The sequence below is a fragment of the Poeciliopsis prolifica genome, unplaced genomic scaffold (assembly GCF_027474105.1).
Source record: "Poeciliopsis prolifica strain line A6 unplaced genomic scaffold, Auburn_PproV2 SCAFFOLD138, whole genome shotgun sequence".
Classification (NCBI taxonomy): Eukaryota; Metazoa; Chordata; class Actinopteri; order Cyprinodontiformes; family Poeciliidae; genus Poeciliopsis; species Poeciliopsis prolifica.
The window spans coordinates 112,501-140,000 of NW_026562513.1; the positions used below are offsets into that span (position 1 = coordinate 112,501).

The 27,500-nt window shown below is 45.5% G+C and overlaps 2 protein-coding genes and 1 pseudogene across 3 annotated transcripts in view; 2 read left to right on the plus strand and 1 right to left on the minus strand.

Annotated features, from left to right (window-relative positions):
- The window catches only part of LOC129355571 (neuronal membrane glycoprotein M6-a-like), a 16,476-nt pseudogene extending 14,260 nt beyond the window's left edge, over positions 1 to 2,216 (plus strand).
- Positions 2,217 to 9,872: 7,656 nt separating this feature from the next.
- LOC129355556 (docking protein 3-like) lies at positions 9,873 to 15,574 on the minus strand. Of its 2 annotated transcripts, none has more exons than XM_055025154.1 (7): positions 15,355 to 15,574; positions 14,783 to 14,861; positions 12,942 to 13,060; positions 12,750 to 12,860; positions 11,644 to 11,713; positions 10,919 to 11,091; positions 9,873 to 10,811 (listed from the first exon to the last, which is right to left on the minus strand). In XM_055025154.1, exons 1-7 carry the CDS (start codon positions 15,409 to 15,411, stop codon positions 9,909 to 9,911), a joined length of 1,512 nt encoding a protein of 503 aa, XP_054881129.1. In that variant the 5' UTR covers positions 15,412 to 15,574; the 3' UTR covers positions 9,873 to 9,908. The 2 variants fall into 2 exon arrangements, with proteins under 2 accessions (XP_054881129.1, XP_054881130.1); XM_055025155.1 differs by lacking the exon at positions 15,355 to 15,574 and adding an exon at positions 13,214 to 14,095.
- Positions 15,575 to 17,533: 1,959 nt separating this feature from the next.
- Positions 17,534 to 27,500, plus strand: part of LOC129355558 (glycine receptor subunit alpha-3-like) — a 38,477-nt gene continuing 28,510 nt past the window's right edge. The window contains 1 exon segment of the mRNA XM_055025157.1: positions 17,534 to 17,885. Coding sequence (XP_054881132.1) covers positions 17,824 to 17,885 — 62 coding nt within the window. The 5' untranslated portion in view covers positions 17,534 to 17,823.

Consider the following 27,500-nt stretch of genomic DNA (forward strand, 5'->3'; position numbering starts at 1 on the left):
GAAATTGTGATTGACAGCCATGAGACCCGCCTCTTGGCTGTGATTGGGTGTTTCTAGTTACCACTGGGAGAAGGCAGAGCAACTTAATTTTTCATAGATTATCTCACAACAAACTGTCATGACATGCAGAAAATTTCAACAAAAATCTAAAAAATATATTTTACAAAGCTCCATGCTGCATGTCTGTGCTTAGGTGAAAGTAATTAAAGCTTTCTGACATTTAAAAGCTGCGCCAGATAAAATCTCTGTTCCCACGGTAAAGACGCTCCGTCTGGTCTCTCTGACTCCACTGCTTCTGTCTGGCAGCTCATGGTTTGGGCCTACCTGTTCTTCTGGTGTGGCTCTCGTCTCGTCACGGCGTCACCAGCCTCCCGGTCTTCATGTACTACAACGTCTGGTCCATGTGTAAGAACGCCACCTCAGTGGAGGGAGCCAACCTCTGCCTCGACCTGCGCCAGTTCGGTGAGTAGCACCAGAACACCAACCCAGAGCTACACTGACCTGCATCTGTACCTGGAACTACCTGGAACTACCTGGAACTACCGGTACCAGTAGAGCACCTGATCCAGCCCGGAAAACTCAAAGTGCTTCATGCTATGTGTGTGTGTGTGTGTGTGTGTGCGTGTGTGTGTGTGTGTGTGTGTGTGTATGTGTGTGTGTGTGTGCGTGTGTGTGTGTGTGCATGTGCGTGTGTGTGTATGTGTGTGTGTGTGTGTGTGTGTGTGTGTGCGTGTATGTGTGTGTGTGTGTGTGTGTGTGTGTGGCTGTGTGTGTGTGTGTCTAGAGTTGGGTTGGAGGAGCAGAACGTCAATTAGAAAGACTAATGAAAACTGATCAGTGAACCAGCAGACAGAAGTACTGAGTCCTGGTTCTGGTTCTGTTATCTCGGGCCCAGTCGGCAGTGATCCGGAATTGTTTCATATGATGTAATCTTTGCTCCATCCTCCATGTTGTTCTGCTGCTTGTCCACAATAAGCAGCAACTCCAGCACTGCTGCCATCTGCTGCCCAACATTTGCAACTGCAGACAGAAACACTGTTCTCATGGTGAGGGCAGTCTGTGACTGCTAGGAAGAGCTGGTACCGGTACCCAGGCCCCTCCTGGTACCCGGGCCCGTCCTGGTACCCGGGCCCCTGTCGGGCCCCCAGTAGCTGCTCCAGCTCGTGTGTTTGGTGACGTTTTTGTATTTTGCTTTCAGGAGCAGTGACCATCTCGGAGGAGAGGAAGGTGTGCATGGGCTCTGAGAAGTTCCTGAACATGTGCGACTCTAATGAGGTGAGCAGCTCCGGACCAAACCGGACCGGACCTGAGGCGCTGCAGATCCGGTCTGACTCTGGTTTTCTGTTTCAGCTGGACCTGACCTTCCATCTGTTTGTGTGTGCGCTGGCAGGAGCCGGAGCCGCCGTCATGCCATGGTGAGAACAAACATATTCTGATCTGATTGCTGAGAAACTCAACTGGGTTCTGCAGAACCCAGTTGAGTCACTGTCGGCCATTTGCTTTGAGCCTCATTGGATCTAAACTCTGAGACTGTGAGCGTAGTTTTTATGAGCTGCAGCAGCGTAGTTGGTAGCTTGGAAGGTTTGGTTGTTTGCTCGGGTCGTTCTGCATGTGCAGGTCGTCTGTCATCAGGGTCTCTGTGTGACCCGGGACCAGCCTGGACTGGTGACCCGGTCCAGGCTGGACGCCCGCCTGCCATCCAACAACAGCTGGAGACACTTCTTCACCAGATGTTGGTGGTTGAAGGATTTCTCTTTAGTCTTTGGCTAAAGACGCCATTTCTGCTGCTAGTGCTAGGCTAATGTTAGCTTTGGTTATATTTACCAGAATGCCCTGCTCTGCAGTTCACATCCTGCTTTTAGAGCGGTCTCTGATCCACTTGGTGTTCACATTCAAACGAACCCAGATCTGGAAAACCAAAGGTCAGAGGTCATTTAGCGTTCACACTCACCAACTGAACCGGACTTTGACTAGAAACATGGACTGGAGTCGGGTCAAAGCGGACTGAACAGAGCTGGTGGGAATGATTCGTTAATCTGGATGTGTCTGTGTCCGTCCCTCAGGTCCACTTCCTGATGGCGCTGGCCGCTAACTGGGGCTACCTGAAGGACGCCAGCCGGATGCAGAAGTACGAAGACATAAAGTCGAAGGAGGAGCAGGAGCTGCATGACATCCACTCCACGCGCTCCAAAGAACGCCTCAATGCCTACACATAAATCCAGAGCCACCCGCCGGAAACAACACACACTTACCTGTCAGACACACACACACACACACACACACACACACACACACACACACACACACACACACACACACACACACAAACACACACACACCCACACACACACACACACACACACACACACACACACACACACACAGTGGCTGATACAAGCCTGAGGACATCATAAATCCATCAGACAGGAGAAAAACACAGAAAGAAAAGATGAAAACTCCGACACCATCATCATCCTCGTGTCTGCAGATCAGTGGCTCTGGTGCTTCTGTTTGTCCTGAGTGGAACCTTTAACCTTTGACCTTGAACAAATAAAATCAGCTGAACCTTCTAAAGATCCCAACGTTTAGCAGCCTGAACGGCAGAGCAATTCTTACAGCATAAGATTTACAGAAACCAACGAAACAAACCAAGAAACCGGCGACCCAAAGAGCCGGAGCGCAAAGTTAGTTCTAAAGCCGAGGATCCCGGCAGAGACGGAGATGAGAGTGGTGTCCAGGGCTCATCAGTAAATAACAGCCCCTTCCTTTAACCTGCAGCGCGCACACCCACACCACACACACACACCCCCACACACACACACACACACACACACACACACACACACACACACACACACACACACACACACACACACACACACACGTCGATGTGACTGAATGGTCGGTGTTGTGCAGGCAGTGTCGTTCGGTGGTGTCATGCTGTGTCGTTCCTCTCACCACACTATGATGGCGGTGTTGCAGAGAAAAAGGTCCAGAGTAAATTTGTGCCTGCTGGGTACAGATGGGTCGCTTTGCCAACTCCCCCTCCCCAACCTGTTGCCCCCACCGTCCGGTTCCCCTGAAGTCCAGTTTCACTGGTTGCTCCTTAAATTCTTGAACCTTCTAATGGAAAACCAGCAAAACAACGACAATAAAGGCCCAAATTGTTGCTTCATTCAGAGAAACTATGAGCAAAAGACAAATAAAGGATTTTAAAAAGCTCCAGTGAAGCTGGCGCCCCTCCCCGCCCCGTTTCCCCTGGACTGTAAAAACTCGTCGTTGTCTTTAGAGACAGCAAATCTTAGCAGCACAAAGTCTTTTTGTCCTGTTCTCATCCGTCTGTTTTCCTCATGATTTTATCACTTTGGGGGATTTTGATTATTTATGTGTAATTTTAGCACTGAGGGTATTTAAGTGGGAGGTCAGGGGTCAGCTGGGAATAGGGTTTATGTCACATGAGTTCATGTAATGAGTCTGTATTTCAGTGGTTCTGCACACCACCCCCGCGCACACACACACACACACACACACACACACACACACACACACACACACACACACACACACACACAGCTTCTTTCTGTTGTCACGGTTTCTTCGTTCTCAACCAGCCCGAATGTGACCAAATGTCCTCAGTAAGTTAGAAAACCACGATGCGAACAGTGAGCACGTCACCAGGAGACGATCCGAGGCCTGAGCCAGCTTCGGGTTCCTGCAGGGGGCGCTGCTGAGTCTTAGAGAAAACGGCGATGAAACAGTGAATGAGCTGCGTGTTCAGGAATGATTTGCTCTGCTGCGGCTTTTGTGGTTTTACTACTTCTTTGGTGTCTTACATAATCTCCTCAGGTGCTTCAGAGCTGGAAAGCTGTAATCTGGATGATGTGGGACCAGCCGGCTGCTTTGCGAAGCTTCACATAGAACCAGATGTTTGAGATTTTGACTTTAAATCAACTTCGCATTAAATTTGTCCAGAGTCGCTCAGTCTCTGTGAGATGCAGCGTTTCAGCTCCTCAGACTAGATAGAAGAATTTGGTTTTGGTTTTGCGGCTGTTTTGGCTTCGTTCGGGACGGTGATGAGTCTCTATCTGCCAGTAGAGATGAGCCAGTTTGGGTTCTGATTGGCGAACGGGCGCGAAACGAGCTGCAAGCACTAAAACGATGCAAACTCAAAAAAAAAGAATAAAAGAAACAGAAAAACTCTGCACACGCAGGAAACAGAAGCAAAAGCTCAAATGTTGCAATTAGCAAAAACAGCAAGTACAAACCCTAAAACTTGCTCTACTAACCGCTGGTCCTCCAGGCCACCAGGGGGAGTCTGAAACATTACGAAAATCTGCTGCTTTTCTTTAGTATTATAAATACAGGAAGGATAATGCAGATTTTCTTTACTCCTGCAACTTTATGCTGTACATCTTGTCTCTGGTTGCGGATGACCTGGAGGCCGGCTCCCTCTGCTGGCCTGGAGGACCACAGTGTTTTGTACTTCCTGCTGTTCTTGATTTTCCCCGTTTGGTTCTTTTTTCTGAGGTTCCTGCATTTTGTTTTTTACTGTTTTGATGTTTGAATCACGTTTCAAAGCTTGATGCAAGTTTGCATGCAGCCTTCGCATTTTCAGTTTGTGTTCAGAAAGAGGAAGGTGATGACGTCAGTTTGATTTGGTCACACACACACACACACACACACACACACACACACACACACACACACACACACACACACACACACACACAAACACACACACACACACACACCACCGTCACTCTGAGCCATAGTTCTCTTTTGCTTTTCACTGATGACATCTCACTATTTTATTATCAACTTTGAAACTTTTTAAATGTGAAGCTATTTAATTAGAAATGATGTGATTTTCTTTTTGTTTCCGTGTCGCGGTGCGTCGTGCCGCGCCGCGTCGTGCCGCGTCGCGCCGCGCCGCGCCGCTCCTGCATCAACTCTGTACAAAGATAAACGTTTATGTGAGACGGTGGAGGCCGGCGGCCGGGAGGTCCACTTCCTGTCGGCCCAGAGTCTGGAGGAGGAGGCCAGTCCCAATGTCCTGGGCCTCCGCTCGCAGAAAGCTGCGCCCACAGAACCGGGTCTGGCTCGGTCCGGTCCGGTCCGGTCCGGTCCGGTCCGATCCGATCCGGCTCAACCACCTCAGGATCTCAGACAAAAAACAAATAAAACGCTTTCAGAGCAAATTGATGTCCATCATTCTGATCCCGGGACGTTGGAGACCCGGCCGGGCCGAGCCGGCGCTGGGCTCCGTGTTTGGGTCGGAACCGGGCCGGTAGTGCGGACGCAGCTGGAGTTGGACTCCTGCAGACTCGGCCCGGTCCAAGTGAACCTCGGCTGCAGCAGTCAGTATTTTTAAGGGTCTAGTTTTACAGTAACAGTATTTATCATTTCATTGCCTGACAATGAACGTCTGGTCATGTTTTTAACCTCAGATTCAAGAGAAAATAGATTTTTGTGCACTATTGACCATTGTGAGCTCTCTCTGTTTCTCTCTCTCTGTTTCTCTCTTTTTCTCTCTCTCTCTCTGTTTCTCTCTCTCTCTCTCTCTCCTCTCTCTCTCTCTCTCTCTCTCTCTCTCTCTGTCTCTCTCTCTCTCTGTTTCTCTCTCTCTCTCTGTTTCTCTCTCTCTCTCTCTCTCTCTCTCTGTTTCTCTCTCTCTTTTCTCTCTCTCTCTCTCTCTCGTGTTTTTTTCTCTCTCTCTCTCTCTGTTTCTCTCTCTCTCTCAGTGTGTAAGTGCATTGCGCCCCTGCGGCGGGGCCTGTGTATAGTCTTGCATTGGTTATAACCTGAAGAATTAATGATGAAAATGAATGAATTTAATAACATTGAAGATAATCTTATTCTACATAAAAAAGACAGTGAATCTAGTTGTTGTTTGTGGCATGGTTATGCATTCAATGGTCATCATTTTAAAGATTAAAATGAAAAAAAAAGTTTCTTTTCCACTGGCGCTGTTCTGTGGTGTTTCCTGTTTCTTTCCACTGCTCAGTGTGCAGTTGTTGCGGTTCCTGTTGCTTATGGTGTTGCTAAGCTCGCTTGCTCAGTTGTTTACCACCAGAGCAATATACGGTAGCAGTTTGACTCAGCCGAGACGTGAACCAGAAACCTTTCCCTCCAACATCCAACTGCATGAAACTTTGATTGCAAGTCTTAAGTGATATGATTATGGTGTTCTGTATCGTTTCTCCTAATAAATTGGATTTGCAGATGTGGTGTGATGTATTGCTCTGGCCATCCTCATCGTGCTTCTCCCTGCTCACATCCTCCTCCTCTTCCTCAGCCTGCAGGCTGCGCTCACACCTCAGATCAGCTGCGTTTCCGTTTCCACGGCTGCAAAATCTACAGGCACTTACAGCTACACTGTAAAAAAATTCACAGCAAAAACTTCTTCTATTTAGCCTGACAAGAGAAAAGAAAGTGAATGTTCATTTTCTCAGCATTTACAAATTCCAAACTAAATTTTAATTTTCTAACTAAATATTTTATTCTGACTTAAATATTTAGCTTGCTAACTATTGAGTTAGCAACAAGCCACAATGTCGGCCATTTTACATAAAGGCAGTCGATTCAAATGGAAAAGTTTTTTATGAACTGTGACCTCAGAGTCCAAAGAAGCAAAAACAAGCCATCAGTCTCCTTCCACTTCCTGTCGTCTTCTTTGGTGTTTCTGCCAGTAGTAACATCCGGGATGTCTGTCACATGAAAAGTGTTTGATCCCAACAGAAAAACTTTTTTTTAATGTGAATTTATTTTGGTAATTTCAGTTTCTATAGTTAATGGAAGCATAGTTAGCGTTTCGGTCTGAATGTTTCCTGGTTGATTTGCTTCAGATGAGTCAGCTGAGGTCGTCCATCCATTGCGCAGCTGCTGAGGTCCAGAACGATCGTTGTTTGCAGGCTGAGGCTGCGAGCAGCGGGGTCGTCCTCTCATTTCCGTCTCCATGTCCAGGTCCAGATCTGATCCTGTCCTGCTGATCATGGACTCATCATCATTCCAGGATCCTCAGGATCCAAAGTCACCATGTCAGCAGAGAACAGGAATCAGTGAAACCTGAGTGGATCCACAGGCAGATCGGCTCGTCTCCATCCAGAAGTCCTTTTCCTGTTCTCATCACCTTCCTGTCTGTTGTGCTTCACTCTGCTTGCTTCTGGCTCGCTCCATCCGGTCCGGCCCGGTCCATTTCTGTACATATCTGTGCCAACAGCTCAGGCAGTCAGCGGCTTTTTTATTTGTAAAGACATAAACTTGCTTGCATATATAAATAAATTGAATTCAGACACTTGTGTACTTGTTAAAAAGGAAAACTTCTGTGTTTGTGTCTTCATTTCACCTCTAACACACACAGAGTCAGAAGGTTCTGGTTCTGAAGAGCCGAACCGAACTTTGAATTTAAGCTTTTGCTGCCCCCTGCTGGTCAGAAAAAGTCATTTGGGATTTCAAAATTTCTTCCAACTTTACTGTCAATAAACAGCAGCTTGGGATTTAATGCAAATATTATTATTACTGTTATCATCACACAACTAGTTAAACTCGTTTTTCTGACTTTAAACAATGTTTGGAGCTGAAGTTTGGTGAACCAGTTGGGCCTTCGGAACCAAAACATCCGAACCGCCACCATTTAAAAGGCATCATAGGGTTAATCCAGTAAATCTGGATGGCTGATGCATTCTGGGTAAATGAGGGTCTGACGAGAGAGTGACGTCAATAAACCTTTTAATCTAAAAATGGATGAAATGTAGAAATCAGAGGAGGTGATGAAGATGAGGAACTAAAGGAGGAAGAGTTGGCAGCAGCGGGCCTTCATCTTCACAATGAACCAACAGCTCCGGTACCTGGTTCTGGAGCTCCGGGTCCGGTACCTGGTTCTGGAGCTCCGGGTCCGGTACCTGGTTCTGGAGCTCCGGGTCCGGTACCTGGTTCTGGAGCTCCGGGTCCGGTACCTGGTTCTGGAGCTCCGGGTCCGGTACCTGGTTCTGGAGCTCCGGGTCCGGTACCTGGTTCTGGAGCTCCGGGTCCGGTACCTGGTTCTGGAGCTCCGGTACCTGGTTCTGCTCGGTCCGTGTTTTGGCAGTAGCATTAGCTCCGTTAGCATCTAAAGAATCTTCTGTTCTTCACACCGGCGGGTTTTAGGCACTTTGTGGATAAAAACTGTGGCACGGAATTAATTCATAACCTGTTCAGGTGAGGTCACTGTTCCGTTCAGGTGAGGTCACTGTTCCGTTCAGGTGAGGTCACTGTTCCGTTCAGGTGAGGTCACCTGTTCCGTTCAGGTGAGGTCACTGTTCCGTTCAGGTGAGGTCACCTGTTCCGTTCAGGTGAGGTCACTGTTCCGTTCAGCTTTCTTCCTGTCGGTTCTTCAGAAGATGTTCGGCTCCTTTTTTGTCAGGAGGGAAATTGTGAAGTTTCAGTTCGTTGCTTTTCTTCCTGCCAGTGATAAAAGTGTCTCAATGACAGCAGTTCAGGTAACGTCATCCTGACTGTGTTTACTCTGTGGACTGATTGGACCAGAACCCGTCCTCCGCCCAGCAGCTGAAAAACGAGATTTTTGAAGTAGTTATGAGTTTCTGCATATCACAAACAGCAGTTTTTAGTCAGTGGTAATTCGCCTCATTTCAACAATGTGGCAAATGGAACAAAATGTTTTACTGTAATGTTTTCATGCAAACAAATGAACTTTAACCTCAGTAATTTACTGGAAGTTGTTACTATATTTAGTATGAAAGCCATTTTAACAGAAGATCATGAAAGCAACAGCTTCCACGAAACACTCGACCTGAAATGATTAATCGGATCAATTGATTATTTAAATAACCGCCAACTAATGTAGTAATCAATGAACTATTAGCTGAGCATACAGAAAAGACGCTTTGTGCTGAATGAACGCTGAAGCGTTTCTCCATTTCTTCTACCTCTGCCATGTTTTTCTCAATCTGGTGAAGTTTTCAGGTCTGAGAAAAGAACATGACATTTTCAAACCAGGACCTGCATCTGTTTATTAATATAAAGAAACCTGAAATGATGAAACGGCCATGTTTTTTATGTATATTTTGAAACATCGCTTAAAGGCTGATGAAACGGCAAAATTCAAATTAATGTCATCAGTTTCACAAAAAGTGTTTACGCTCTGTTGAGGCGCTTACCAAGGTCAAATACACACATTTGCTTCTACACACATTACACTCTCATACTTTCACACAAAGGCCTTTGTATTTGTAACAGATACAGGAACTGAATCATCTCCTCACTCCCATCTCCAAGCAAATAGAGTTTTAGGCGACGCAGGACATCGGATGACCACTGGGCGTGTTCTTAGATCATAAGCAACGAATCTTCCCGTTTTTAAACACATTCTGTATAGACTCGGGGCCCTGGTTTTCATTAGTCTGTGATGTAAGCGTCTCTTTTTTAGCACTAAAAAAAGAATAAAAAACGTAAAGTCTGATTGCTTTGTGTTGGCTGATTTGCTGCTCGTGTGCTTGCACGTTTTTGGTCTATTGGGTTTAGAATACATGATGGTTTTCACAACAGCTCCACCAAAGAAGAAAGGATCCAAATTTTCCAAGTACAATGTGAGAAACATTCAGGTGGAGAGAAACGTCTCTGGTCCCTGCAGCTTCCCAGTGATGCTGAACCAGTGGACAGAAAACGCCTCGTTAGGAACGTAGCTAACGCTAACGAACATGTGTTCACAAAGCAATGTGCTGCAATCAGAATGAAACTATTTAGGCACTAAAATAATTTAGCTAAAATAAACATATTTAATGTGTTAAAAATGCAGGTCAAGTCCTGACTGGTGAAACATGTTCATATCACAGCAGAACAAATCTGGCTAATTTACATAAAGCCAAGAAAACAACTGAAAAAGTCTTGAGTTCCAGATGTCAGGTAGTGATTTAAATGATGCCCAGGTTCTCATAGATGACATCGTCCAGAGGTTCCTCTCTGGACGTCGAAGAACCCGTCGTGGTTGAGGAAGTCGTCGTTGTGGTGACAGGCGTTGAGTTCCTACTTGACGTTGGTGCTTTGCAGACCTGAGCGTACAGGTGTGCGAATGGGTCGGGTTTGGGTTCAGGCTTCTGGCAGTCTGGCTCTTTTCTGGAGACGGGCTCAGAGTAAATGGGTTCATCGGACGTTGTTGTTGCGTTCTGTAGAACGGGTTGCTTTTTCTTGTCTGGGCTGATTTTGTCGTAAACCTCTGAGTAAACCGAGTCTGGAACGCCGGCCCTCGCATCGGGATTTGAGTCTGAGGCGTTGGGAAGTGCAGGGTCCAGTGACAACGGTGGCTTCAGAGGAAGGACCCTCGCCGGGTCGATGTACTGAGCGGTGGCCAGTTTGGGTACCATAATAGACGGGCCACAGTCATTTGGATCAGCATATATGGCATTGGATTGGCTCTTGAGTTTGTCTCTGGAGGTATTGTCCTGCGTAGGAATAGATGGAAGCGGCATCAAGGTGATCGGAGCAGGAGAACCTTCTGACGGACCAACCGAATCATCCAGAACCTTTGCTGTATTGTCAAACACCGGGGATCTCCGGTCCTGCATCCTCAGCTTGTTCTCCAGGATGTCAGCCTTGTTGGTCAGGTCACGGACTTTGGGTAGAGGGGAATGAGGTTGAACGTTGGTGACAAGCACTTTCTCCGTGTCTTGGCTCTGGGATCCAGAAGCAGCAGCCGGAGCGTTTCGCTTGATGTTACTCTGGATCAGGTTGAAGATCTTGTCAGCCTGCTGAGTCTCAAAGCAGAAGGTTCCAGGACCAGATTCACAGCGCCGACCTGCTTCAATGGTGAGGGACACCTGGCATGAAAACAGAGTGATGAGCGCCGGTTTGACCCTGCTCAGGTCAAACCCCAAGCTCAGGTCGACCTCCCACCGCCGGGTCAACCAAAGAACCGTCTCCCTACCTTATCATGGCCGTATCGCCTCAGTAGCTCGTAGGGCCACTCCATCACCTTCGTCTTCTTCTTCGTGTCTCTCAGCAGCAGCGAATGTTGTTCCAGCTGCAGCCAGTGCGACCCCTGCAGGCCTCGTCGCGTCGCTGCGTCGTTCTTCTGAACCACCACCCAGAACTGAGGGGCTGGAAAAGAGAGGAGGAAGTTCTTATTAACCAAACGTAGGGAATGGGCGGAGCCTATTTCTAGAGGTTGGTGGCCAAGAGGTGGAGTCTGTTTGATGAACAGAAAGAATAAAAACTTTGTTATAAAATTAATTTCGTTCACAAATTTATGGGTTCGGACAGTCAGTACTTTCACTAACCCACTAAGAAATAAAAGAGAAGCTAACTTTAGCATTTTGCTAACTTTGAAAACATTTAGCAAACTTCAATAAAGTTTTCAGATAAATTTTATAGTGTAATTTACTCGGCTGGTTTGTAAACTTTCAGTTGAATAAAGTCTCTGTTGAAGTTTTGGTTCTCAAATGTAAAGAATTATTCAGTTAGTCTGAGGTTTAAATTTATGCTCTTATTTTGAAGTGAAGGAAGACTGTTTTCCATTTTCCCCCAATAACTTTAACAAGAAACACAAAATAAATAAGATGTTGCTACTGTATAATATCCACCAGCTTTGTAGAACATATTAATGATGACGTCAAAATTTAATTATTTGTACATATAATGCTGGTGGTTTACCTTCGTCTGCTGAGGCATAAATCTGGTTCTCCTCCATGTGGACCTGACTGGATCCAGAACTTTTCTCTCTCTGTAAAACACAAGCAGAAACATTTTGGACTTTCTCAAACATTCCCAAAAATCAAATGAATTGAGACACAATAACCTGAGTGGAAATAAATCTGGGAAAACAAACCAGGAAGTGATGGTTTGAAAACAGACAGAGGTCACCTGTGGGGTTCCCCAGGGCTCCATCCTAGGACCCTCTGATTCAATGTCTATGGCTCAGGTAAGACCAGTTATTATGACGACACAGATGATACACAGCTCTACATAACGACGTCACCAGGGGACCTTTGACCCCATCCAATCATGGAACAGATGCTGAGAACAAATCAGTGGATGAGCCAAAACGTTCTCAAGCTGAACAGAAACAAAACTGGAGTTAATATCTATGGGCCTAAAGACTAACGATCTAGAGCTATAGATCTAGAGTTATACATCTGGAGTTGTAGATCTCGAGTCAGATCTTCCAGCAGGAAAGTAGAGCTCAAGTCGACCTCTGACCCCATCCTCCAGAGCCACATAAAGCCGGTTCCAAAGTGGGCCTTCTAGCAGCTGCAGAACAATCCAGGATCAGAGAAACTCATCCAGGCAGCAGCGTCTTCACGGGTCTGACGAACAAACCGATCAGAGAGCCGCAGCTGAACTTTGGTTCAGTTGGTTCTGTTGGTTCTATTGGTTCTGTGGGTTCTATTAGTTCATTGGTTGTGTTGGTTCTATTGGTTCTGCTGGTTCTATTGGTTCTGTTGGTTCTATTGGTTCTGTTGGTTCTGCTGGTTCTATTGGTTCTGTTGGTTATATTGGTTCTGTTGGTTCTCTGGGTTCTATTGGTTCTGTTGGTTCTATTGGTTTTGCTGGTTCTATTGGTTCTGCTGGTTCTATTGGTTTTGTTGATTCTATTGGTTCTGTGGGTTCTATTGGTTATCTGGGTTCTATTGGTTCTGTTGGTTCTCTGGGTTCTATTGGTTCTGTTGGTTCTGCTGGTTCTATTGGTTTTGTTGATTCTATTGGTTCTACTGGTTGTGTTGGTTTCTGGGTTCTACTGGTTCTGCTGGTTCTGGTACCTGGAAGCTGCAGTGACGCAGCTTGTCCACCCACTCCAGGCAGTCGTCTTTGGCAGCGGCGAACACCAGGGTCCTGTCTTTGGTCTCCACACAGAACGTGGACATGTTGTCCTGCAGACAGAGAGCAGCGGTTAGGATCCGACCGGGCCGACCAGAACCTGGGGAACCGACAGACCGGACCGGGGAACCGACCAGGTGGCAGGCCTCGGCATTGGGAGGAAGCCTCAGGACGGAGATCAGCTCCATCAGGTGCACCACCTTCACCTTCTTCTCCCCGTGAAGCTGGTGGGGCTTCCGCAGCTCAGCGCCCCCTGCAGTACAGATGCAGAACTGGTCACTTTTACTAAACTTGTATTTACTAAATCTACATTACAGCTGAGTAAATTAGCACTTTAGCATCCATTCAGAAAATTAATTTAGGGGAAGCTAAGTTTGCTAAATGTTAGCAAAATCGCTTCATGTACCATTAGCTCCACTGTTAGCTTCACGTTATTCCAACAGATATTCCATAACATCGTGATCATACGAGGTTCAGAGTCTGAAGAACAGCAAAGCAACAGGATCAACATTTATAACCTGGAGCAGATCCACTGAGACATGAGATACACATGAAATGATGCAATAACATGCCGGACCACTAGAGGGCGACACCATCCTGCTGGTTTACAGCGTCAGCGCTAATGAAAACTGACCTCATTCATTTTTACAAAGAAAATGTCATTTTGACTTTTTTTCCTTTGGGTTTTAAATAATTTTGTTATTTTTTTGGATTAAATTTTCTTCCTGCAGTTTCTTCAACTCAGACCTTCATGGTGAGGCCATCGGTCAGAAACCTGCTCCTCTTCCTCTCTGCTCCTCTTCCTCTCTGTCCTACTTTCTGCTTCATGATGCTAAATGCTCTTCGCAGCCCTGAGCTCTCAGTGTTGCGTAACCCGGCCACCGTCTTCCCCCCGCAGCACCACGCTGCCTCCACCTCTCAGCTCTGACTCCATGATCCTTTGTGACACGACATGATTCTTCAATCTCCCTGCGCTCGCGTCGAGTCAGACCTTCATCACGCTCCTCTTCCTCACTCTGTGGGGTTTCTTAGCAGACCAAGTCTGCAGTTCAGTTTCAAAGGTTCCTCCCTAAATTAGTCAGAGATCCTGATTTAACCTTCCTGGAAAACAGGAAGTCGAGCAGGAAATGAAACTTCAGTCATTCTGTAGTCCTGAAGGAAATCTGACCTCAGATCAGCGGCACCCTGCTGGTCCGAGCCCGGTAGTACCAAGTAGAACCCAGCAGAACCCGGCAGAACCCAGCAGAACCGGGCGGGTGGTTCTGGCTGATTATTCCAGTTCCTGCAGCTGAAGGAGCAAAGACTCAATAGACTTGAAGGAAAATAATTTTCCACTGAATTATTTGTTCTAATATTTTATTAAATAATTGAAACACAATAAAGAAACTACTTTTTTGAACTCTTGTATTTTTTTCTCATCCCTTCAACTTTCTGAGGCCTTCCAAGCCGCCATGCTGGCTCAGTGCTGACCTTTGACCTGTAACCTGCCAGTCTGACATGGTGCGACCTCCGCTTTCATAACTTACAGGTTTTCTCTGGAGTTTGTCCCTCCAGGCCACCGTAGTTCCAGAAGCTCAGGTTCGTATCATTGAGCAGATGGTTTCTGGACGGTGAACTTTGCCTGACCGTGAGAGTCAGAACCGACCGGGTCAGAACCGACCGAGTCAGAACCGACCGGGTCAGAACCGACCGGGTCAGAACCGACCGGGTCAGAACCGGTGGCTAACAGAACTTCAGCTGTGAAGGAATCTGATAACCAGAGTTTGAGCCGTTTGTCTTCTGCTGTTCTGCTGAGGAGAAAAACCACTTCAGAGTCACGTTGAAGCGTTCTGCTCTGATTTCTGCTTATTTGGCTTCATGGGGTCTGAAGCGTTGCCTGAGCTCTGTGCTGATTGGTCCAGGTAAGATAATGACTCCTTGGTGGCTCCAGTGAACCACAGGGAGTCAGAGGAGCGCGTCCTGACAGGAAGCTTACCTCCGCCGTCCCCGATCTCCAGGCGGCCCGCGCCGCTGCTGCTGGGCGCGAACAGGGACAGCCTGACCGGTTTCCATTTCTGAAACAAACAGGAAGTGAAGAAAGTGTCAAAGGTCATGGCGACGCAGGTGGAAAAAGTTTCACCTTGATGTTCAGCCGGAGGAGAAACGCAGCAGGACAAAACAATCTGTCACAGAGACACGCAGGTAAACACAGGTCAGGTCTCACACACACACACACACACACACACACACACACACACACACACACACACACACACGCACAGCGGCTGGGATTTGGACCTCTATTCCTCTGGTTCCTCGGTGTCGGATCAGGAATGTTCTGCAGGATCTGTTTCAACTTGTTGGTTTGAATTCCTCAACTTTCCTCTAAACGTCTCAGAAAAACCAAACGAACTGCTGAGCTCCAGAAACTCTGAGTTAAAATCACCAGGAAAATCAGCGAATATCACGATTTCAGATCCTGCCTCACATTTTGATCTGTTCTGACCAAACCGAGCTGCTAACAGCTAAACAAGCTGGATTTCTGCAAAGAAGCAAAGATCGACTCACTTTGTGGGGTTTGAGCGGCTTCAGGTAAACTTTCCCTGTTTTGATGTGAGAGTCCATGGAGAAGGAACCAGGAGCCGGACTGGACCGGACCGGACCGGACCACCGCTGCTGGAGGACGCAGAAACACGTCTGAGGAACTTCCTGCTCCGAACAGCATTAAGGTTGGGCCAGGAGGCATTCCAGAGACATGATCCTCACCTGCTGAAACACACACACACACACACACACACACACTGATACACACACACACACACACACTGATACACACACACACACACACACACACACACACACACACCTACACACACACACACACACACACACACACACCTACACACACACACCTACACACACACACACACACACACACCTACACACACACACACACACCTACACACACACACACCTACACACACACACACACACACACACACCTACACACACACACACACACCTACACACACACACCTACACACCTACACACACACACACACACCTACACACACACACACACACGCCTACACACACACACACCTACACACACACACATACACACACACACACCTACACACACACACACCTACACACACACACACACACACGCCTACACACACACACCTACACACACACATACACACACACACACACCTACACACACACACACCTACACACACACACACACACACCTACACACACACATACACACACCTACACACCTACACACACACACACACACACGCCTACACACACACACACCTACACACACACACACACACCTACACACACACACACGCACACACACACACACCTACACACACACACACACCTACACACACACACACATTTAAGGTTCCTGCCTGTTGTGCTGCGTCTAAAGTTGTGCAGCAATAATTTGGTTGTTTAGTCTGAAAAACTTCAGGCTTCATTTTCCAAATCCATATTTTCACCGTGTTATTAATTCATTTCTAATGTAACAGTTTCAAGCTAAATTAATGTTTTTGGATGAAGGGAGGAAGCTGGAGAACCGGAGAGAAGCCACCATGCAGAAAGACCCCGGGCCGGGAATCAAACCCAAGACCGTCTTGCTGCAAGGCAACAGGGCAACCAACTGCACCACTGTGCAGCCCACAAAGTATAAATATTTAGCTAAATATAAACTAGACATTTAGTTACCTCAAAGCTAAGTATGAAACATTTAGTTTGAAAGTGTGGATGAATGAATAATATGGTAGAAATGTGAATTAGAAAAAGGAACCCCTAAATGTTATGGTTCATTTTTTACAGCGTATCTTTACAAATGACGTCCATTAAACAACGAAGTCAAAGTCCAACATTCCTGCAGGAGGAAACTGGAGCATTAATGGGAATCCAGATCCAGACTGGGCGTGGCCAGATCCAGACTGGGCGTGGCCAGGTGGGATAATGAACAGGTGGAGGCGGGAGTAATTGAGGACATCTAGTGGCAGAAACGGGGTACAGCAAAGACTCAACCTGGAAATGAAGATGTTGGCTTGAGCTCCTGCTGTCAACATCATCTCCTCCTGCAGTATTTTCCCTTGTGCATCGATACTTGTGGAGCTGAAACAGTGAAACGGTGAACATGGGAGGCGTGTCGCCGTGCAGCTGCAGGATCAGGTGTGAGGAGGAACCTGGAGCCCCGAGTCTTCTTTGACGCGGACGTCCAGGAAGGACGTCACATCCAGCCGCGCTTACTGTTTCTTTCTAGCTTCTGACTTGTGCAGCCGGCTCTGGCCCGCGGCTCTGCGGGGGGCCGCGGGGCTTTGCCTGCAGGTCAGACTGTTTTGTTGCTGCTGGACATGATCGCTTCTCAGAGGAACTCCTTGCTGGCGGCTCTGAAAGATGCGATCTGACAGGTTTGGACTGAAAAGGCCACGGAGGATCTGCGGCGATGCAAGCTGCACCAAACGCACCAACCGCCTCAAGCTAAAGATTTAGCTTGAAGCTAAAGATTTAGCTTGAAGCTAAAGATTTAGCTTGAAGGTAAAGATTTAGCTGGCTCAAAGATAAATACTTAGCTTGAAGTTACATAGTTAACTTAATATTTAGGTGACTTACTAAATATTTCTGCTTATTTCAAAGTAAATATTTAGAGCTGAGTGTTGAACTATGAGCTGAATGTTTAGTCAGTAAACTACTAACTAAATGTTTAGTAAAGTAAATCTGTAGAAAGTTGCTGATTAGATTCCACATGTTGAGGCATCAGGCCGAGCTGTGATTGGCTGAGCTGCCCGCGGTTCAGCCAATCAGAGCAGGGGGCGGGGTGAACATCTGGGCGCTCTCCCTCCTCTTCCTCAGCTTCATCTCCGCTCCTCTCTGCTGACGGGAAGCTGCTCCGCCGCTTAACTTCCGGAGTCTCGGCGGGATGTCCACGAGCTGCGACCCGCGCGCCGCCTGAACTCACCTGGAGCGCGAGGCAGCGGAGGGCGGCGAGCGCGCGCAGGACGAGCCATGAGGCGGCGGGAAGCGGCGGGGCGCGCGCTGGTGGGCTGGAAGCTGCTGCTGCTGGTCAGGTGAGAGGAGCGCTGGGGGTCCGCGGCCCGGGGAATGGTCCGGGTGGGGTCAGGAGAGGGTCCTGCTCCGAGGGTTCTCCACTGCCGGTCTAGACAGGTTCTGGTTCCGGTTCTGGTTTCACAGGAAAATCTTCTCGTGTTTTGTCATCAGAAAGTTAAGTGTTGCTCTAGGATCACCATGGTAACGTTCAGAACCATTCGTGGTTCCTTCAGATGTGTTTAGTGAGGAGGTCCAGTTTCATTCATCACCCGCTACAGAACCACCAGAACCAGCCGGGATTACTCTGGAAATCTGCTCCCGTGGTGATGATGATGGTGGTGATGGTGATGATGAAGGTCATGATGATGATGATGAAGGTGAAGGTGATGATGGTGATGATGATGATGATGATGAAGGTCATGATGATGATGAAGGTGAAGGTGATGATGGTGATGATGATGATGATGATGAAGGTGATGATGGTGATGATGATGATGATGATGATGATGATGATGATGATGGTGGTGAAGATGATGGTGATGATGAAGATGATGGTGATGATGATGATGAGAGCTTTTAATTTATTTTTCTTGCAGCATAAATTCCTGTTTATATTTATAATTTGGTAAATGGTACATTAGATCAGTTTTCAGAATAATATAAATCAGCCTCTAGCAGAATTAAATGATTATAATAAAACCATTAATAAATATTAAAGTTTGGATATTAATTATTAACTGTGTGGACAAAACAACTGGAAGAGAGAACATTTGGGCAGAAGATGAACTGGATTTGCGTTTTTAAAAAGCTGCGTCCGGCGGCTGCGTCACTCCCGGCGGCTGCGTCCGGCGGCTGCGTCCCTCCCGGCGGCTGCGTCCCTCCCGGCGGCTGCGTCCGGCTGCGTCCCTCCCGGCGGCTGCGTCCGGGGTGCAGAAAGCGGCGTTGCTGCAGATCCTTCCTCCCAGCTGCGGTCAGACTCCCAGTCTGTCGCTGCTCCCAACGTTCCCAGCAGCTGCTGGTTCCACTGAAGGTGGTTCCTGTTGCCACAGTTAGAAATGATTTCATCTGCGAACGCGTCAGGTGTAGAAATGTAGCCGCTGGTTGTGGTGACGTGTGTTTATTCCACTTCCTGTTGCTGATGATGACATCATCTCCTCATTCTGAGTGAATCTGCATAATGACTTTATTTTGATCCTCCAGCAGGAAAAAAGTTTTTCTGTTGGTTTTTGTGTCTCTGACAGGAAGTGGGCTCAGCTTACGGGTCATGGATGGATTCAGAGATCAGATCTAACAGGACGACAGTCTGGATCCAAATCCACACCATTTTCTGACAATCCAAATCTCACATTTTGTTTTTCCCTTTTGTTTTATTCCAACAAAAGCTGCAAATATACAAACTGTTCAAATGGGATTATAGTTCCCAGCTCTGATGGCTCCGAGTGGCTTGAGCAGCTGCTCTTCATGGTTTCCATGATGACTTGTTCAACGTCCGTCCTCTGTTACGAGTCTCTGGAAACGTCCGGCCGCCTCTTGGCGCTGCTTTGGCTTGGAGTCGCCCGCAGCGGGAGGCACAGCAACGCGGGAGGGGAGAGGAAGAAGCAGATCTCAGGGCTCAGAGGATGAACACATGAAGCAAAAATGGACAAAATGGTTTCTGCAGCAGCAGCTTCATGTCTGAGCCACTCAGCGCCATCTTTACTCAGCCGCCATGTTCCTCAGTGTCTGAGCCAGATGGAGGAGAGAAACCTGAAGGTCAAAGCAGCCGGCTCCAAATACTGGAGATAAACACTTAGTTCAACAACTAAATACTTAGCTTTAGCATCAGCTTTGTATACAGTCTCATCAGGACTTTTTATAGAAGTTCTCAATGCCCAGCTTTTATTTTGATAGTCCACTTCTGCAAGTTAATTTGCAAATCATTAACCAAATATAATATCAATGCTAACAAAATGTTTAGCTAGCTTAGAGCTAATTAAAGTAGTGAGCTAATTAAATGCTCAACTTCTCCCTAAATATTTAGTTTGCAAACTAACTGTTAGATTCAAACTAAATAAATTCCTTGGTAGCAAAGTAGTTACAGTTAGCTTACTCACTTCAGCTTCACTCTTGATACTAAGCTTGCCATGAAATAGTTTAAACTAAGTACTTAAGTTAATCATTAACTAGATAGTATTTTGATTGCTGACAAATTATTTAGCTTCAAAATAAATGTTTAGTTTGAAACTGACATCTATAATTTCATGAATACAACTCTCTTATGTAAGGCTAAATAGCATATTATGCTGTTAGCTTAGCTAGCCGGTCGGTAGCTAACTCATGAGGCAACATCGGGTTAGCAGGCCAGACATTAGTGACACGGCCCCCTGCTGGCGACTCCAACTCCATTTCATCGCATCTCTGAGGAAACCAGCCAGAGCTTTTATGATGTTTATGATCAGAACTACAGATGTTCTGATCCGGAGTCCAGAACCCGGACCTTCCTTTGGATGCAGTTTATTAAAAGCTGTTTTCTGAGTGTTCAGAGCTGTTGGAGCGGGTCCAAATGATCCGGTACCAACAGGTTGATTTATCAGCGTTAAACATCTGACCTGCGGTTCACTGAAACAGACTCTGGATTAACCCGGATTATGCAGGAATATTCCTGATAATAAACCTGATGAAGGTGCAGGAAACATTGAACTGTTTATCTGGAAATCATGAGAAAAAAGCCTGAAATGTAACTTCTGATCTCTGCACTCTATGGAAGACAGATCCTGACGAAATGAATTTGGTCAGGAATAATAATACCAAATATTGCATCCCAAAAGTACTGAATAAGAACAAATGTCAGTTTATCCTATATTACAGACTATAGCATGAATTTATATTTATTACGGAATAGCATTAATTTAACTTATCACTATTATTTAATGTTAAAGTTTATTTGCAATCTTATTGTTTTATTAGTGAAAAATATATTTATTGTTAAATTTTTTTAAATGTTACTGTAAGTCAGAAATGTTACATAAAAAAAATTAAAAAAATGAAGCTAAAAGAGAAGGGAAGGGAAAAACCTGTGAATATAAGCATATTTGTAGAAAGTTGAGTGGAAGGAAAAAGTTCAGTATTGCAACAACCGCACCCTTAAAATGAAGCAGAATCCATTCATGCTTCTCCAGAACCTGGGCAGCCATTTGGGCCAAGCAGAACCAGAATCGGGCCAAAGTTCTGTTTTCAGATGAAGTAAAGTTTTAATTTCATCTGGAAGTCCGAGACTGGACAGAACCAGAGCCTGGATGGAGGTCCAGTCAGTGATGATTTGGATTAACTCAGGTCATGCTGGTTCCGGTTCCGGTTCTGGTTCTACTGATGCAGGACTTCAGCTCACACCAGAACTGAGAGCAGAGCGACGATCAGTTCTGTGAAATTGATCATTTTTATTGATCTGATGTTCTGAATTCTGGGGTTTCATTCCAGAATCACCAGAACTTCTAGAAAAAAGTGAGGGTTCCACTCTATGTGTGATAGATCTATGTCTTCCTGACATGAGGAACACAAAACACAAAACGTTTTGCAGACATCCGGCGGGTCAGCCGCCTGAGGAAGAGGAGGAGTGATGAAGGCTCCTCTCAGTAAGTGAACATTTGGCTGCAGGCGCCAGTCGACCCGCTCTGGATGTTGCGCCAGAAAACCTCCAGGCTTCTCTGGGAACCCAGGTTTATTTCAGGATGTTTGTTTTCCTCCTGCAGCTGATTAACAGGAACCAGAACCAGAACCGCAAACGGGCCGGACAGGAATCCCAAATAAAAGAATAATAATAAAGAATGAAATACATTTATGGAGCATTTCTTCACTGAAAAACTGATTTAATCCAGTGTGTGTCTAGTCAAAGCCCGGTCCAATGGGGAGGCATAAATGCTCATTCTGGGCCAAATGAGTCTCGGTTCTTGTTCGGTGAAAAGTTCGCAGACTTCGTTCAGATCTGCTGAGACGAACATTTATAATAGTAGCTGAACTGATGAAGGGAAGCAGCTGCTTCCAGAAGCGTCTCTGCTTCCTGCCCCCGCTGCGCCGCGCCGCGCCGCGCCGCGCCGCGTTATGCACTCATGCATTATGGATGTCTGGGTGCAGCAGGCGGATCGGCCGTGTTGGAGGTAGCGGCGCGGCCCGCAGGCGCCTGACCTCATCCTGGAGCAGCAGCAGCTGATGACTGCGCCGCGTAATGAGCAGCTGCTGCTGGAGCAGAAGACAGGCATGCATATTTCAGGTTAACACGCTGCGGCGAGGCCGCAGCGTGTTAACCTGGACGTCCGCTCCGCTGGACTCCAAACACGGAAGGAAATCCAGGGAGCAGAACAGACGTTGCTGCGTGTTTCCAGGAGGAACGGTTTAGTGACCGGACGGAGCCAAATGGGTTTTTGGTGTTTGCTTGACGCTCCGCCGCCGCCGGCTGAAGAATCACTCAGAGGAATCACTCAGAGTTCCTGGAGCATGAAGAAATGAAACACGACGGCTATTAAAGTCTTCACAGATGAATCGCTTTGGTTCGCAGAAACATTACAGTGGATTTTCTTCCTGTTCGGAAACTGGAGAAAAACGCCGAGCAGAACCTGGAACCACCCGGTGAAAGTTTTCATAACAAGGACAAAAACTGGCAGCAGAGAACAGTCAAAGCCCGGGAACAGTCAAAGCTCGGGAACAGTCAAAGCTCGGGAACCCGCACAGTAAAAACTGCTGGGTTAAAAATAACCCAATACGTAACCCAGCGCTGGGTCATATATGGACCGACCCAACGCTGGGTTGTTTTAACTCAACTGGGTTGGGTTGAGGGTTTGACCCAGCACATTGGGTCATAGCTGCAACCTAAAGCTTGGGTTAAATTGACCACTGCTCAAAGTTAAAATGACTCAATATTGGGTTGAAATTTATTACCCATTAAAAGGGTCATTTTACCACCATATTTTTATTTAAAAATTTTTTTTCCTTTTCTATTTTAAAATTCACTATAAAAATTGAACTAAAAACATTCAGATTAGCTCAAAAGAACTTTTATTTGCAAATGTTATACATTCCAACATACATGAAATTTTTAATACAGACATGTAAAAGTTACATATAAACAATTGATTAAATCTGCACCCTTTTTTAACTTTATTGGTGTACACAAAGAAATATTTTCATCAAAAGAGTTTGAAGGAAATGTGAAAAAAAATAGCAACATAGTAACAAAACATCCAGCAGGTTTTCAATCAGAACATTTAAAACTTATTTAAGGGTTATTGAAGAATTGCTTTTATTCTTCCATGGCCTCCAACTGGGCCCTCATTAATTTTATCGGGGGTGACTTGTTTCCTGGGATTTCATATATCACAGTTTGGAGAAAATCCCAAATCTGGACACACGACTTCGGATAACTCATATCAAAAACGAAGAACGATTTGAAACAGCCGTCAACAGCCCCCAAAAGAGATGGATATTCCAAAGCAGTTCCATTTATGACGACAAATGCTTGGGAACAACAATACCTGTCCCCAAGCATGAGAACACGTGGATGCTCTGTTGCCGTACTTCCAAGATATTCCACCATATTTGTCCCAATCTGGTGTGTGGAAAAAGCAGAAAGGAAGCCATTAGTCATTTAAAAGGTAAGGAGGAACTAATAATTTTTGACTAATTCTTATATGATTTTTGTTTGATACATTATCAAAAGACCCTTGCGTTTGAAGTTTATATATACTATATAAAAAGACATATTTTTGGTCAACGCTGTCTTGTGTTTATATGACATTAAAATTCTCATTTCACGTCAATTAGGACATGGTAAATTCAAGATTAATGACAGGGAGAACAGTGAGGGAAAAAAAGCATATTTGTTTTAAACTTCTGGTTTCAACTACATTTAAACAGCAAAGAACTCGTTCTGACATGAAGATAGACTTACTGGCTGGACATCAATGAAGGCTTGCTGGACTTCAAGGTTGCTGGGTCTGACCACCTTTCGCCCAACTCTGTAGGGAACAGCAGGGAGGAGTTTTGGCAGCAGCTGGAGTGCCACGTCACCTTGTTTGTCTGTCAACGAAAAACTCAGATTAAAATGCTACACAATCAAAAAAGAGCCACAGGAGAAAAAATTAGTTCAGAAAATGTTCCTTTTGAGCTTCAATACCTTGTGGAAGCAACTCAATCTCAGGCAGAAGACCGCTCTCCTCCTTCTTCCCCATGCGAATGACCTTTGATGAGAACAAGGTGTTCCAGTTCTCTGTCAGTTTTCCACAAGACTGTGGATATAAAACGGCAAAGTCCTGCAAAATCTAACAATCAGAAAAGACAAAAATACAAATCAAATGTAAAAGTGAAATGAACTATTACATTCAACCTTTCATGGGTGCTACAAATTTATGTTTTGGGTAGTTTGACATTTTGAGTTTGATTGTAATTGTACATTTACACATGATATTGCAGTTTATTGTTTAAATTTAACTGAACTCAATATGAGGTATAACCTCACCATTCCTGGTGTGTCCAACAAACGTGGGAACTCTGCAAAATCTACTGCATTGGGATTGTCCCACTTGAGCGGATCCATCCTGCGCGATATACTGCAGTTTCCCGCATGTATTGGACAACCTGGTCTGTGGGCCAAAAGTTATTTTTCAGCCATTCTGTCATCTGGATGGCACGCTCAGCACTGATGGTTGGTTCTGTGGGGAAAAAAGTATTACAGAAATTAAAAGAAAAAAAAATGTGAGGTAATTCACAGCAATGATAAGAGCTTAGATTGCTGCTCAAAACAATAGGGGCTTGGAAAAAGTCCATGTGCTAGTACCAGGCAAACTTAATCTTTTTGGTGGAGCTTCTGGGGCTGAAAGCATCTTCTTCCTTGGTTGATGCCTTTTCCTTACATTACGGAGACGCTCCTCCAGAAAGCCAGTTGCTGGCCTGTGTTGTCTTCCGGGGTAAACCAGGCGTCCTGAACATTTTTAACAAAAGAAATATAAAAGTTAAATGTTAGCCTTTCTGTTTTAATGTCCAAATTTTTATTAAACCTACAACTCAAAGATCAAACACCATAGTTACAATGATATTTAATGCTAACCATTGTGCAAGTTGTTGAAGTACTTGTGTGCTAGTTCTCTGAAGTGTGAAAACTTACATATCCTGTGCCATGGCTGTCTCTTAAACATGGAAACTGGTCCACAATCGAAGATGCCAGAATTGCTTTAGTGTCTGAAGATGGGCTGGAAACAAAAAAAAATTACATTCAGTAAGACAGGCAAGTAAAATATTTTATTTTTAATTAGTTATTGTAAGATGAAAACATAGAGCAGAAACCTTAAAACACAAACAATTTCCAAAAAATCCCGTTTTATTAGCCCAACACATACTTTAAGACTTCTTACTGGAGAAATTTTACTTAGGTGAGCACTGCACAATGCCGTTAATGTTCTCACCAAGAGCAAAATGTCACAAAAACAACCTAATTGATCTAGTTTTAGAAGAAATACTCACTTTTCTCCATATTGATCCATCAGGTGTGACACAAGTGTTCTGACCATGCACCCTCTTTCACGAATGGACATATGCTGATTTCCATCTAGACTGATAACCACAGGTCTACCTTCAGAGGAGGCACTGAGGATCTAACGGATGTTCTACAGATAAATAGTTTGTGTTAAGCATATGCCATCGCAGAGTGTGCTGATCTGACAGAACACCGGTGGGGACGACTCCAAACATGTTGGAGCACTTTTAAATTAAGAGATATTTCAATAAATCGAGCAGATATTTTATTGTTACATAGTTAAATCTTCACTAGAAATCTGTAAAAGTTACTTTTATTTGACAGAAAGCATAATATCCAACTTTAGCTTCCCCTCCTCTGCCATTGCTGGTGCATACTGTTTTTTTCTTCTCCACTGCCTCAATCGGTTTCACCCAGGTTAACCGTATAATAGCATAGCATAGTGTGTTCAGTAAGAAATAAAAGGCTTAATGAAAATGGCATTTAACAGTTATATTACTGATATTACTATGAATACCTGTATACTCGGTACTGATCGCTTCGGACACCGCTACTGCAAGCCTCCAGTCCCTCCTTGTCGCTATAGATCCGTTATTAGCATTCTAGCTGCTACCACCTTTTGCGCGCGCTAGTGAACGAGGCCAGTGAAAACCAGGGGGCAAAGCGCCATCTCTCCCTCCCACACCCTCACCCTGTTTTTAAAACAAATTGGATAAATTATCTTTGAATTAAATTAATTATTTCAAAAACATTACCCTATCAACGAAGATGATAGGTTAAATCAAATAATTCAATTAAAGTTACATAAATTTAATTTAAAAGATCTGTAGTATATAAAGAATACAATAACCCTATTAACTTTAAAAATATTATACCATGATATTGTAACTTACCATGTTTTATTTGAATTGAGAAGTCCAGTGTTGTCTGATCAGGTCACAGTCCAGTTGAAAATGGAGGTTTGTGAAGAGGGCAATGGATTTTTATATGAACTGTATTTGACCCAACCAATTGGGTAAAGTGTTGAGTCAACCGAACCTGAAACCTAACAGAATCAGTTAAGTGGAGTTCATTAAAACAAAACAAAAAGTCAACCCAACCGCTGGGTCACTACTTTTGGACCAATATTGGGTCAAAGTAACCCAACATATGACCCAGCATCTCTTACCCAGAAGTTGGGTTATGAAAATAACCCAGCATTTTTTACTGTGCGGGAACAGTCAAAGCCCGGGAACAGTCAAAGCCCGGGAACAGTCAAAGCCCGGGAACAGTCAAAGCCCGGGAACAGTCAAAGCTCGGGAACCCGGGAACAGTCAAAGCCCGGGAACAGTCAAAGCCCGGGAACAGTCAAAGCTCGGGAACAGTCAAAGTCTGGGAAAAACTGAGATCTCTATGGAGCTACATTGGGGCCAGAAAGTTTGTTCAAAAGAAAAACATTTGAAACCGAAAAGAATCTCTTGAATCTAAAAATTAATTGTTTTGTTCCAGTTTGAAATCAGACCTCGGGTCTGAAGCTGGTCTTGTTTTGCTAATGGGGGCGTTATGTAACAGCAGCGGGTGGGGGAGGGGCGAGGGCCTCATCGGACCGTTTCCTTGAATGATCACAGAGGCAGATGGGAATACTTGTGACAGACGTCTCAGATCCGGTTCTGGTCCGGATTCCGGACCAGGTTTTCCATGAATCACCAGGAAGCAGCATCAGTTACCGGGCGGAAAGTCATACTGGGTCCTGAGAGATGATGGTTCTGGTTCTCAGGGTTTCCAGTTTTCAGGAACTGTCATTTCCCTCTTCTGATTGGTCGGATGCATCAGTGTTGGCAGTACTGGTTCCCAGTCCAGCTGTCCAGTATGAGGACATCCCACCAGTCTCCACTCCTTCAGGCTCCAGGACGGCTGCGGCCATGTTGTTTCCCACCATGACTGCAGTCAGATTGCAGCAGGGTTGGAAATGTTTTGATGCTCTCCTTAATTAAGCACGCTGCATCGTTCCCACCAGCCCAGTCCGCTTTAATCCGACTCCAGTCTGTCTGTCTAGTCAAAGACCGGTCCAGTTGGTGAGGTGTGAATGCTAAGCTAACGCCAAGCGAACCAGAGAGCGCTCCAAAAAGAGAAAGTGGACTACAGCGCAGGGCAT

What these genes read in the sequence shown, in the direction of transcription:
- LOC129355556 (XM_055025154.1), bottom strand. Translation starts at nt 15,411, where the DNA reads ATGGACTCTCACATCAAAACAGGGAAAGTTTACCTGAAGCCGCTCAAA. An exon ending in GGAGATCGGGGACGGCGGAG is followed by an intron (nt 13,061 to 14,782) that starts GTAAGCTTCCTG and finishes TCTGTACTGCAG; the next exon opens with GGGGCGCTGAGCTGCGGAAG. An exon ending in ATGCCGAGGCCTGCCACCTG is followed by an intron (nt 12,861 to 12,941) that starts GTCGGTTCCCCG and finishes CTCTGTCTGCAG; the next exon opens with GACAACATGTCCACGTTCTG.